The 13,443-nt window shown below is 39.2% G+C and overlaps 2 protein-coding genes across 6 annotated transcripts in view; one reads left to right on the forward strand and one right to left on the reverse strand.

Annotated features, from left to right (window-relative positions):
* Nucleotides 1-7,435: 7,435 nt before the first annotated feature.
* Nucleotides 7,436-13,083, reverse strand: LOC146363232 (putative thiopurine S-methyltransferase). Of its 5 annotated transcripts, XM_084919900.1 has the most exons (10): nucleotides 11,588-11,763; nucleotides 11,312-11,480; nucleotides 11,058-11,198; nucleotides 10,695-10,787; nucleotides 10,470-10,602; nucleotides 9,937-9,989; nucleotides 9,778-9,852; nucleotides 9,534-9,619; nucleotides 9,341-9,385; nucleotides 7,436-9,175 (listed from the first exon to the last, which is right to left on the reverse strand). In XM_084919900.1, the coding sequence occupies exons 1-10, from the start codon at nucleotides 11,634-11,636 to the stop codon at nucleotides 9,057-9,059; spliced, it is 963 nt and encodes a 320-aa protein (XP_084776026.1). In that variant the 5' UTR covers nucleotides 11,637-11,763; the 3' UTR covers nucleotides 7,436-9,056. The 5 variants fall into 5 exon arrangements, with proteins under 5 accessions (XP_084776026.1, XP_084776031.1, XP_084776029.1 ...); XM_084919905.1 differs by lacking the exons at nucleotides 11,312-11,480; nucleotides 11,588-11,763 and adding an exon at nucleotides 12,973-13,083 and having other exon boundaries at nucleotides 8,973-9,175; XM_084919903.1 differs by lacking the exons at nucleotides 11,312-11,480; nucleotides 11,588-11,763 and adding an exon at nucleotides 11,773-11,933 and having other exon boundaries at nucleotides 8,973-9,175.
* Nucleotides 13,084-13,165: 82 nt separating this feature from the next.
* Nucleotides 13,166-13,443, forward strand: part of ext1c (exostoses (multiple) 1c) — an 85,480-nt gene continuing 85,202 nt past the window's right edge. The window contains exon 1 of the mRNA XM_084919897.1: nucleotides 13,166-13,422. The gene's annotated coding sequence lies outside the window, so the exon portion shown is untranslated. The remainder of the gene's footprint in view (nucleotides 13,423-13,443) is intronic.

The raw sequence follows: 13,443 nt of genomic DNA on the forward strand, positions 1-13,443 counted from the left end.
AATCTTCCTGGGTCGCAAAATAAACTTTTAAAACATTTTCAGGCGAGAAAGTAGCTGTGTAAATCTGCTTGGTTTATCAAGACATCGTATATTTGCAAAAGTGTGCCGACGTTTTCGGAGACGTCTGTTACCCACCCGCTCGATAGCTAGCCGGGGGGTTCAATGGTCACTCCAGCCGGCGAGAGCAACGGACTCCTGGCTTCATCGTTTTCAGACCCCCGCTCTTTCGCTACTCAGGTTAAACATGATATATAAGTCACTCGGATACCATAAAAATGTAATTGTTTGCCTTTTTTCGGTGTTTTATTTGTTCCGGAGTAAATCGGTTTGGCTGAGATCAAAGTTATTAGATTATTAGATTAAATAAAACAGTTACAGTTACTGCAGATTTGTCAGCCACTGTCATCTCACAGAATCTCACTGTCATGCTCATGAAAATAATTTGAGATGATTGGAGCTCTGTGGCATTAAGGTGTCCACCTGGAAGCAGCCATCAGAAGATGGGTACATGGTCGTCATTATGGTTTTGACATGGTCATCAACAATACGCAGGTAGCTGTGGCATTTAAACACTGCTCGGTTGATGCTAAGAGGCCCAGAGTATCAGAATCTTTTGTCCCCCACACCAGTACACCACCAGCAGCAGCCTGAACCACTGATACAAGATTACTTTCCTACATTACTCAGTAGAGAGCACAGATTATTTATCTCCATGCAACTTTTAACCTTCTCTGTTCTAGCTGATTCTTCTGCGACTGCCTGTCCCTCAAGTCGGTTCAAGTTGTGCAACATCATGGGTTTCCACTCCTCTCTCCACGCATAGATATTTAGTGTATTCACTCCAGTGTTTTCTTTCTCTGTTATTGCTCTCTGTTATCCCCTACTAGTTAAAGGCAGGCAAGAAAACCAGCTTTCTGGTACCACAGGTGCATCAGATCAAGGCCCACAGAGAGTGCAAGGAACACTGACAAACAGTCAAAACTGGCTTCTGTCGGTCTCAAGTGCATAAGTGAAGACTTCATTTTATCTATCGTCCTATTAGAAAACAAAAGTAATTTAAATATGTGTCTAATGTGTGTGACATGGCAAGAATACTTCAACTAGAAATTTATTTTAACCTCTCCACCAATCACCCAAAGAAGTGTCCCCCAGAAAAATGTATTTCCCACCTAAATTCCGCTAATCACTGCACCCCTCTCACAGTAGTACATCCCATCTGTCGTCATTCATTTAAAAGTCAATGATTTATACTTAAATCATGGCTTATGGCTGACCAGGGAATGACTCTTTGGCAGATGACATTAGTACTGCACCCCAGAGATCTCCTGTATTCACTTACTTTCTGTCATGTATAGGCTGTGTGCAGGCAGGATAGCAGGACCCAAAGTCCAGACCTATGGAGGCAAATGTGAACAACATAACCAAAAAACTCAAAACTACAAAAACCAAACAGGCTGACAGGCAAAACACAAAGCATGGGATAACGGAGATCACGACACAGACAAAGGAAAACACAGGGCTTAAACACACAGAGGGATAGTGATGGTAAATTTGATTCTTTTTATTGAATCGAGTTTTAATGAGTCACTCACCAAAGTGAATCGAGTTTTTTGAGTCATTTGATTCACTGAGTCAGTTGACCAGAGAGTGCAAAAAATGTACATTTTCACTCAAACTTAATTTGTTTCTCTTTTCATGTAAATCCTACTGCTAAGATGAATGATTCTAAAAGAAAACAACTATTTTATAGAGCAAAAAAGAGCAAAAACATTTCTAAAATTAAGCAATTTCCTATCAAAATTGCTTAAAGTATGAAATATTCATATACAAATACGCATAAATGTGTGTACTGTCTCAGTGTGAGCTTGAAGACATTTAGAATGTTAAAGTAGTTTAATGTGTAGGTGCTGACCATAAACACATTTTGAATGAAAGCCGGGGAACTTTGGTAGCACAGAAACAAGTGGCTATTCTTTGTGACCATATGCATCAGTCCCTCATATTACCATTGAGGGACCAAGGCACCAAGCTAATACTTTAAAAAGCTGCAGCAATACACACAAATATAAACAGTACTTGGTGACAACTTTGCTTTTAGCCTTTAACCCTCTGGGGTCCAGGGTATAATTGGTCGTTTTTGACTACTTTTGATTTGGCCTCTATATTTCACCTTTAAAAACAGTTTATCTTGCCAATCTGTTATTTTCTTATTTTGACAAACTGTATCAGCACAATTTATCTAAATTCAGACAAAATTTAAAATACGAGTAGAAAGTGATATTTTTGACTGTAAAAACCACAAGCATGTTTAACGAATCATTTTCATAACTTGAAATGCAAATAGAAATTGTACATTTTTAAAAAAATTATGCACAAGTTTTGCAAACAAAGTAATATGGTACTATTTACCTAAAAATGCAGCCAAGGCTCAGACGTTTTTTATATAACCATTTAAAACTATTTACAGGAAAATCAGGTGCTCTGCGTCAAATAAGAAGGCACACAAATTATTTATGCAACTCCAAAAAATAGTTTGTGTCCTCTATAACAGCGGTCCCCAACCCCCGGGCCTCGGACCGGTACCGGTCCATGAGTCGTTTGGTACCGGGCCGCGAGAGTTGAGGCTCAGGTGTGAAATGTATAGTTTTCAGGGTTTTATTGGTTTTCAGCGTTATTTTGTTATCGTTTTTATCGTTTACTTGGTTTTCCTTGGTCTTTTCACGTGTGTTATGAATAAATTTTCTTTTTTTCGGTACCGGTACTAGTTTTATTTTGTTGTATTTATCCGCGACACCTTAAAGGCCGGTCCATGAAAATATTGTCGGGCATAAACCGGTCGTGGCGCAAAAAAGGTTGGGGACCGCTGCTCTATAACACAGATGAGAACAGCACAGGGATAAATCCTGCAGGTCTGACAGCAGGTGTGTCACTCAGTGTTTACACTGCAATCTGCCTTTGGTGGCTTTTTTGCAGCAACTGTGACATTCAGAACTGACACACAAAACAACGACTACACTACACACTAACTACACTAGACAACACACTAACTTGAGACTCCAAACACGGTAAACGTCACAAATCTCTCACGTATCAAAACTCTCTCTCTCTCTCTTTCGCTCACTCGCTCTCTCTCACTCCTAAAACTTCCGCCTCTTCCCAAAAAAACAAATGTCACATGTTGCCGTATCATTTTTTGATTGGTCGACATGGTACATTTTTCCACCAATAGAGAAGGAGTGTTTTTCTTTCTCTTTTTTCACTCACAAGCAAAGCGTGTTTGCTAGCGCTCTCCTTAGAAAACGCAGTTTTTACCGTTTCTTCCCGGAGTACACGCCACTGTTGTATTCAGAAAAAAACCCACCGGTTTTACGTGGCCTATCAACACAATTTAAAAACTGGTATATAGTTTGAAGTCCGCACGTTCGGCCCAAGTTGAAATGGAGACTCTGGGTCCGTCGACCCCAGACGGTTAATCAGAAAGCCTTAAGTTGGCTAGTTATGTATCAGGCTAATATTTAAAGCTTTTACTTGAGCAAAGTAACTCATATTACTGCTAAGTAATGTTAGCTAAGTTCACAACATATTCCATAATAGCGCTGCCATACTGCATCACACTCAGTGCATTTCAACCATTGCTCCAGCGAGTTTGATAGCTAGCAAAATAATCATAATTGAAAAAAAAAATAGCATGTGTAACATACACGTACTGGAAAATTATTTACTAGGACTCACCTATCATGCAACTGTCTTTTTCCATTAAACACTCATTAAATCAGCAACCTACAGGTATGTTAGCGCACTCATCCCCGACTGTCCAAAGGAGGGGCGGGGTCACACGTTGAAACAGAGGCGCAAGGCAGCCCAGGCGGGGAAATTTTGCTTTTACATTTTGCGACTCATTTTATTTTTATATCTGATAAGAAAACTATTCAATCAGATAGTTATTTGTGGTGAATGAAATACAGTTACACTTTCAAGCACTTTTAATCACAACATCTGAAATTCAAGCACTTTTCAAACCTTGAAAAGACAACATTAAAATTCAAGCATTTAAGGATTTCAAGCAGCCGTACGAACCCTGATAAATAACCCTTAGTGGAAAAAAGCACCGCGCCCGTACTCAGAAATCGGCGCCAAATAATTTTATTAAAAGACCCTCGGATGAGGTATTGTGCGGGAAAGACTTTTCTGTTTTTTTAGAGTCACTTTTCCGACAGGTTTTCTCATTAGCAGAAAACTCTCGACAGACAGAAACTCTAAAAGAAAACGGCCTTGTTTTACGCACATCAAGGAGGAGTCAACAACCCCTCTAATCGTTATTAGTATTTCTTAATGCCTCCAGCCAAGCAAAGAATTTCATAAAGGCCCCAACTCCTTGTACGTGCAAAATAACCCCGAGTAAAAAAAAAAAAAAAGCACATATTCAGAACTCTATCCCAAATATTTTTATTAAAACACCTCGATGAGGTATTTTGGTTTTGTGCAGCCACTCCTTCTCAGATCAAAGTAAAGAGTTTTTCTTCATTTTTTGAGCTACTTTTACAACAGGTTTTCTCAATAGACTGAAAAACAGAAATCCTAAAAGAAAACGGCCTTGTTTTACGCACATCAAGAAGGAGTCAGACAACCGTCGGTTCATCCCGGTCAATTACCTCCGAGAGCTCGGGATGCTTCCTCCGTAGGATACCATAAACGTATGAGGGGGAAAAAAACCCTAGAGAATTTATTATTTTGGTAAGAGTAAGAGAGAGAGAGAGAGAGAGAGCGAATCGATCAAACTTTTCTACAAAACGTTATACCACTCCGGGTCAGGAGGGGCGATATAGCACGGATGACTACGCCGGATGGAAGCATAACCGGAAGCGTGGCAGGGACTTTCCCTTTGACCTTCATCCTGCTCCACGATCAGCCGTTAAATCTTTCCTCGATATTGCTGTAATGTAACAACAAAGTTAGTTTTTTGAGATCAGACAGGTCCCAAAACATTCCTTACACACCCCCACAGTCACTGAATTAGCATCTGTGGCACAAATAAGCTTCAGGGACCTACTTGTTTTTTAGAACCGACCTTTGACACTTGGATGTTGGCTTAATTTTTACCCAAAGAGAAATTTGACCCTAATAAAAAAAAAACACGATACTGTGGTGAATACTTACCTCAACTTTGATGGGTTTTTTCACAGCTATTTATTTAGAAAAAAACAAGGAAGGAGAGAAACAGAAAGATCATTAATGCAGAGGATTGCAGCAGTTCTTGGATTTTCACTCTGTCGGATTTCAGAAGAACGGTCACATAAATTTCATTACAAATTTTTTTTTGCCTTTGCTTCAATGTGTCTTTAAATCCTTTCTTGTTCAAATTGTTTATTCACATAGTAAAGAAGTAGCTCGGGAACTCAGTAAGTAGGAACAGCGATAGTTTAAAGATTTTCTACAATACAGAGGATTTCATCATCCGCAGTTTGTGAAAAATGCAGTTAAAAAACAAATCAGTAAATTCACAAATGATGGACTCTTTTCAGAGGTACGCTTCATGTACTGATTAACATACAGTTCAAAGATGTACATTAGGGTGCACACTGGTTATGTGGATTTGCTCAAGAGTCTGTTTGAGCTAAAAACTTGAAATATATATATGTATATTTTAAATCAGTAACATAGATGAAGTGTTTTTGGATAACAAACGAGTCACATTTTAAACACTGTTTGAATAATCAAAGAGATATTTATAAAGGGCAGGCTACAACAGACATGCTTACCGGGAGCTGTATTGTCTCTTTTGCATAAGCCACACCAGAAACGCTCTGTGTGGATAGTAAAGTCTGCGCTGTGGGAGTGTCTGGACCCTCCACGCCAGGATCTGCCGCACAACCTCGCACTGGTCCCCAGGGGCCTAGCAAACTTGTAAGCCCTAGTTCAGCTCCCGAAAAATATGCTCGAGTTGTTCTTGTGTCCGACAAAAAAGAGTTCTAATATGTTTTATTTTTAATGTTGCTGCGTTGAAGTTAGCACAATTTAAATTGAAAAAATTATTAGTCTCTTAAATGAATGGCATCTTGACGGGGACTTGGTGAATGGCTTAAAAAACTAATACATTGTTTTACATCTTGTGCACTTGGGCACACTTCAATGAAACTCGAAAAGTGGGAAAAACAATATGGAGATGATGACTTGACATTTGTTAGGGAGGAGTGTAAGTATAGAGAGGAGGAATTCCTACTTCCCATTCATGTACTCTGCAATGTGCATTGTGTCCTTGTAACGTGTTTACTTTTTTTCTAAATAAATAGCTGTGAAAAAACCCATCAAAGTTGAGGTAAGTATTCACCACAGTATCGTGTTTTTTTTATTAGGGTCAAATTTCTCTTTGGGTAAAAATTAAGCCAACATCCAAGTGTCAAAGGTCGGTTCTAAAAAACAAGTAGGTCCCTGAAGCTTATTTGTGCCACAGATGCTAATTCAGTGACTGCGGGGGTGTGTAAGGAATGTTTTGGGACCTGTCTGATCTCAAAAAACTAACTTTGTTGTTACATTACAGCAATATTGAGGAAAGATTTAACGGCTGATCATGGAGCAGGATGAAGGTCAAAGGGAAAGTCCCTGCAACGCTTCCGGTTATGCTTCCATCCGGCGTAGTCATCCGTGCTATATCACCCCTCCTGACCCAGAGTGGTATAACGTTTTGTAGAAACGTTTGATTATTCGCTCTCTCTCACTCACTCTTACCAAAATAATAAATTCTCTGGGTTTTTTTTTTCCTTTTCTCATACTTTTATGGTATCCTACGGAGGAAGCATCCCGAGCTCTCGGAGATAATTGACTGGGATGAACCGACGGTTGTCTGACTCCTTCTTGATGTGCGTAAAACAAGGCAGTTTTCTTTTAGGGTTTCTGTTTTTCAGTCTATTGAGAAAACCTGTTGTAAAAGCAGCTCAAAAAAATGAAGAAAAACTCTTTACTTTGATCTGAGAAGGAGTGGCTGCACAAAACCAAAATACCTTGTCGAGGTGTTTTAATAAAAATATTTGGGATAGAGTTCTGAATATGTGCTTTTTTTTCTCTTTTTTTTTTTTTACTCGGGGTTATTTTGCACGTACAAGGAGTTGGGGCCTTTATGAAATTCTTTGCTTGGCTGGAGGCATTAAGAAATACTAATAACAATTCTGATACTCTGGGCCTCTTAGCATCAACCGAGCAGTGTTTAAATGCCACAGCTACCTGCGTATTGTTGATGACCATGTCAAAACCATAATGATGACCATGTACCCATCTTCTGATGGCTGCTTCCAGGTGGACACCTTAATGCCACAGAGCTCCAATCATCTCAAATTATTTTCATGAGCATGACAGTGAGATTCTGTGAGATGACAGTGGCTGACAAATCTGCTGTAACTGTGTGATGCTGTCATGTCAATATGGGCCAAAGTCTTTAAGGAATGTTTCCAGCACTTTATTGAATCTATGCTATGAACAATTGAGGCACTTCTGAATGCAAAAAGGGGGTCCAACCTGGTACTGCTAATGTGCAAGGTGAGTGTATTTATGCATATACATATTAACTACAAGTAAACAGCACAATAACAAACAACACCAACAATCATAAACCAGTGCAGGAAAGCGGGGATGAGGGCGGTTGCCTCTAAGCAGGCTTGTGCTGGTGTATTTCTGTGCTTACACTCGAGTGTATAGCATCTGTGAAGGTGTACGTGCAAATACATGACCAGTATATGAGGGTATACAATCTTATTAATCTTATCTTGTTCATCTTACTAATTCTATCTTTAATAATACATACGCTTCTATGAATTCTGGAGTTCTGTTTGAAATGTGTTAGAGAACTTGGATGCTTAATGCTTAAAGCCACGACTGAATAAAAGGTTTAGCCACAGTTTAGCCTTTCGACATATTCTAAAATCAGTGGATTGTTTATCATAGATTTAATATTTTCTGAATTCTATGTTTTGTTTTTGTTTTTTTTTAGTGCAAAAGTCATAAATAAAATTAAACAGCCACGAAACCCATTTAAAACACCACACTATTCCAAAAAATAGTAATGTCAAAGTATCTTACTGTATATTTTACAGTTTTGTAGAATATCATTAAATTTACATAAGTAGACTGTGATTTTACATGTCAAAGGTAAAATAACATAACATCACTGTAAATATAGTAAAACACAATTTACTTGTTTTTTTTAAATATATATTTTTGTACATATGCATATTTAGATTGTAAAAATACATTCAGAAATGTATCATAATTTCACAAATAATTGTCTGTTATGTGAGAGAATGATCTGTTAAATCCAAATGTAATGCTATGGAAAAGTATATGACATGATTCTTATAAGCTTGTGTTACATCACATAAGTATTATTATCATTGCTATTTAGGGCGATCGTGGCTCAAGAGTTGGCAGTTCGCCTTGTGGTCAGAAGGTTGCCCTGGCTCGGACACTCTCGGTATTGTGTCCGTGGTCAAGACTCTTCACCTACCGCTTACTGGTGATGGCCAGAGGGGCCGATGGTGTGATATGGCAGCCTCGCCTCTGTCAATCTGTCCCAGGGCATGCAATCCATTATTATTTAAACCAACTGTTAACTGTATATTTCTGTACATTTACGTATTATGATTCATATTGCCACATTCATTGACCTTGTTTATAGGTAATTTCATTGTTTGATCACGTTAAAATGTTCCTAATTTAATGTCTTAAAGCACTTGGAAAAGGCAGAATCCCATGTAAAATTAGCGCAACAAACTCTATTTTCATTACTGAAAATAACTGTATTTTCATGAGAAAGTTATTTTCTGTCATTTTACGGTAGTATTTTGGCGCCCCAGCTGCCAGAATGTTACCGTTTTTTTAAGATGTTTTTTTTAACAGTGCAGACATCTTGTCTTATGATCGTGTTTTTGTATTATCATGTTATTTGATCCATAACAACAACAAATAAAAAGGAGAATTATAAATTCTCTTGAATTTCAGGCACTTTCACTTTCCACTTTATTTTTCCTTCCCGGGATTTTCTTCTTCTTTCTCTAAACTCTGAGCCTTTAGTTGCTCTTTGGCATGATGAGGTGCACATTTTCAATAAATTTATCTAGTCCCCAATTTCGTTGTTTGTCCGTGAGAGCATCCTCTGACTGCAGCAACTCTATATCACAGCTGCTCCCTGAATTTAAAGAAAGTAAAACAAAATAATACACAATTAAAAACGTTTCTAATTATCCTTCAAGACCCCATATTTCTTAGAGTTATACACAAATCTGTCAGTTATCACTTGTATTTTGGTTAATATATAAAATGCTCAGCCATAATTATTTTTCATAGTACTCACCAAACAGACTATGCACTTGCTCATCAGGCACGAAAAAGGGAGGCCCTAAGAGATAAACAGATTTTAAAATATGGTATTTTATGTTTATTCTCTCTCTCTCTCTCTCACTTACACACACACACACACACACACACACACACACACACACACACACACACACACACACACACTATAGAAATGATATATAGAATACCTTGATATAAATCAGGATTGTACAGTAAAGTGTCCAGGAGATATCTGCAGTCATTCGCCATCAAAGAAATAATGAGAGCTGTATACCTACAAAATAAAAGAATAGCATTGGCATGGGACATCGTGTATGGATACATTATATAATACAGTATCAAACTGTGTAAAACATAATGTTTTGGAGTTTATTTAGTTTGAAATAAATGTCATTCTAAGGGTTTAAAATGAGGGTCTTGATCTCATCTTACTTTTCTCTGTCTCCTGGGTTGACGGCCACGAGAGAGCCCCTGTCCCAAATTGCTCCAAACTGACCCTCGATGGAACTGTGAAGTTAGAAAGGAACTCAATTAGCAGTAATTTTAATTATTTTATTTTAAAAAGCATAAAACAATATGTAGTTTACTCACTTGGAGAAGTTGTACAGGTTACACTGATACAGGGAGATGTTTTTCTCTGAGTTCTAAAAACAAAAGACAGCACGGATGAACAACTTGTGTCTGTTTTAAAGTAAGCAATATAACTTTCTTGTAGCTTGCAGCCATTCTGCCCAAAATCTCACTGAGATCAAAACGGTTTTCAGAAGAAAGAGCTGCTCACATGTCTGTGAAGGTTCTCAGTCATCCAGGTCATCGTAGTCAAAGGAGCTTGCAAAGAAAAGCGTCTGGACTTTTTCTTTCGTCCGAGAAGCTTCTTCAGTTCATGAGAACTGAAGAAGCTTCTCGGATGAGAGGTGAAACGTCTTCAAGTAAACTTAAAGAAGTCCAGACGCTTTTCTTTGCAAGCTCCTTTGACAGCTGCTCACATGCACATAATAAAGTCAGGCATCACCATAAAAAACTATATTCAGCGTAAAGACACTGAATTGCTGAGAAGCAATAACACTGACTACCTCAGCTTAGATCATTTAGTGGTCGTGTTTGCACACATGAAGTTCACCAACCTTGTAAACCTTTGCTCCAGGTATAGCAGGCACAGGCTCCTCATTGTATGTCATGTTGTTCTCCTCAAAAAACTGACGAATAGCCTTTTCAGAAATCTCCACTCCAACCACTGAATGGCCCATGTCTGCTAGCCTGAGAATCACGAAAAAACAAAAGGTTAGCAAAGATGACAACTGACACTAATATTGATCAACTTAATTTTATTTAGTAAGATGTTTTCATACCACTTCATATCTACTGCTTTCCCACACAGAGGGAAGAAGAAGCGAACTCCTGTTCGTCCATTGAGAACTTTATCAATGTTTTTCTTCAGCATCCTGTTAAAAAAACAGTATTAACAGCAAAATACACATTCCTGCTGCAATCTCATGTTGAGGTAATGTCTGGTGATGTCTGGATCAGCCGTATTGATGGTACTTGTCTTAAAAATAGATCATCTAAGCTCACTTTCTAAAGCTTTTAACAGGACACAGCTTTAGGTGGTGATGCACCTTTATAGTTGATGTAATCTTCACAAGTCTTACATGCATTTGGGCTACTTTTGCACCCTCACTCCACTGAACTACATAAAAAAGTGGGGTCATTACTTGTGCACTTCAGGCTGATGGAAGCCGATTTTGTTCTGTTGCCAGCGTTCCTCCCATTCACCGAGGGCCATGACCCGATCTGCCTGCTGTCCCAGCATGCTGGTTATGTTTGCCTGACGATCAGCGGTTAAAGGAGAGCAACTAGACATGAGAAAAAGAATTGTTTGTGAAAAAAAACAACTTCATGTCGCTGGAGACAGGAAGAGAATGCATAATCCGCACAAGATTATGGTCTTGCACATAAAGACACCTACAGCAACCGCAAAATGTAAGCACGTGTGGTCCATGAGCTGTCACCTGCAGGGTTACAAAACCCAACCGATGGGTCATTTGAATCTTCTGGTAGAAAATCATCTGCATTAATCGTGGATCTGCACGAGCTTGTTGTCCCGTTATAAACTAAACTATGGCGTAAAGGGGAAACTGTAACCAAACAAATGGTTTGAATAACAGCGTCGTTAAAGCGTCATTCTTAAGCGGAAATGAATAATTATGTAATAGTTTCATAACAATGTCAGATCCTCGCTTACCTTGCAATAGCGCGGCATAAAAACAACCACAGTACTCGTGAAAAGACATTAGAACCGCACATGTTTTCCCGTAAACTCAAAGCGTGTCTCTCCTGAATGAAGACTGCTAATATTTGTTCAGCAACACAGCTGACCGGGCAAGCTCTCCGATCAATAAACGCAGCGAGGCGAACCTGAATTCTTACCCCGAGTTCTGCCTGCAAGGCGAGGCGTTCCGTTGAGCTCTCGGTCGGCTGTCTCTCAGTGTAAAAAGTGCGAGAAGGAATGCTTTGCCTGGGAGAATGAAACGAGGTTTTGAAAATAAAGATCAAGCGGGTTTTATTTCTGGTTTGGGAGGAGCCTGATGATGCATTCACGTTACGTCAGAAAAATGTTACTCAGCATTCTGAGTAACAGTATCTCGAGTTCTTAAATCATTGCTCAAGATTAAGCAAAGGAATACAACAAAAAAAGATAATGTGAATGTTGTGTGTGTGTGATTAGAACTCTTGGCTAATTTGATGGTACCTTTTATGCAGATGTCTCTGGGTACGCAGGGTTTTTTTTTTTGCTATATAAACTCTATCTTGAGTTGCGATATGCATACCAGAATTTGCTTTTCAAATTGCCCATGTGTTCCTTTGCGATATAAATAATGCACTATTTCCATCATGGACCCCTCTGTTTCTTTCTCTTTTCTGTAAACGCTTGCTGCAGTCACGATTCAAACTGTGGCAGCTGTCACTAATCCTCAGAAAGCCTCTGGACTGTTGCACAGCGATTAGTCTCGCTTGCCCAGCCTGCCTCTCTTCACGCTTGGGTTGGTACGGCTCCAGTGATACGATGTTGTCAGCAAGACAATAAGAATTCATAGGAAGGACGGAAGGGAAAGGTGTTTTCCGGACGCACAGCGGCGCAAGTGTTTAAGAAATCCCGGCTTTACACTGAGGCGCTCTGGCATAGGTCTTTTTTCCGTAGTTTCTACTTCATAAAAAAAAAAAAATAATACACACACTTCCCTCGTGAAAAATAAAATGTTGTTGCTCGTCAAACATGCAAAGATGTAGAAATTTAACCATGTAACATTTAACGACATTACTTCACACAAACATAGCCTACTAGAACACAGCGGCAGTCCATAGCAGAATTCAGATATTATTGGTGTTTGCAAGAGGAAAAAACGTATATTATAAATCTGTAGAATCTGCAAGTTATATGGATATAAGTCTTTGTTGCCAAAAATAAAAAAGAGGCATCTTGCTGCACTCTAATTTAATGTAGAGTAATAATGTGTTGTAGCCTATTCTCAACTTGACCATCAACGAAAAGCTATTTTTAAACAGCTGATAGAGCTGCTGAAGCAAGATTATTCTTCTATACTGGTCTCCCTTATAAAGAGCTGTTACCTGCTTATGCTCTGTTTACGCTGGTGTACTGGAAACAATTCTTCCCACCAAGATTGCTACCTTTAGCCAAAATAAACAACGTACTACATTCAACACTCATAGTGAACCACGAGAAAATGTGACGTTCCTCTGTGTCGGTTCAATTCCTGTGCGTAATTCGGGGTTTCCGAAGCGCTCCAGCTGTGCAGGTTCGCGTCCAGATGTGTGTGTTTTTCTTTACGGGGCGACGAAGACGGCGAGGAGCTTCTGAACCAATCACCGCCGCCCGGGGGCGGGTCGAGCGTGAACTGTTGTGGATATGGAAAAATGGACAATTTATCACGCATATTCATCATTCATATCCCAACGGGGAAAGCTTTGGTTGCACGCTGATTTGATTGGCAAATGCCTGGCCGTGGTGTGAAACGGAAAATCACCAGTTGGGAGGAGAAGAGCGTGGTTCGCTACCCGGTAAGGGCGAGCTCTCTGTTG

The sequence above is a fragment of the Perissodus microlepis genome, chromosome 22, assembly GCF_051167445.1.
Source record: "Perissodus microlepis isolate ML-2025 ecotype Zambia chromosome 22, ASM5116744v1, whole genome shotgun sequence".
Classification (NCBI taxonomy): Eukaryota; Metazoa; Chordata; class Actinopteri; order Cichliformes; family Cichlidae; genus Perissodus; species Perissodus microlepis.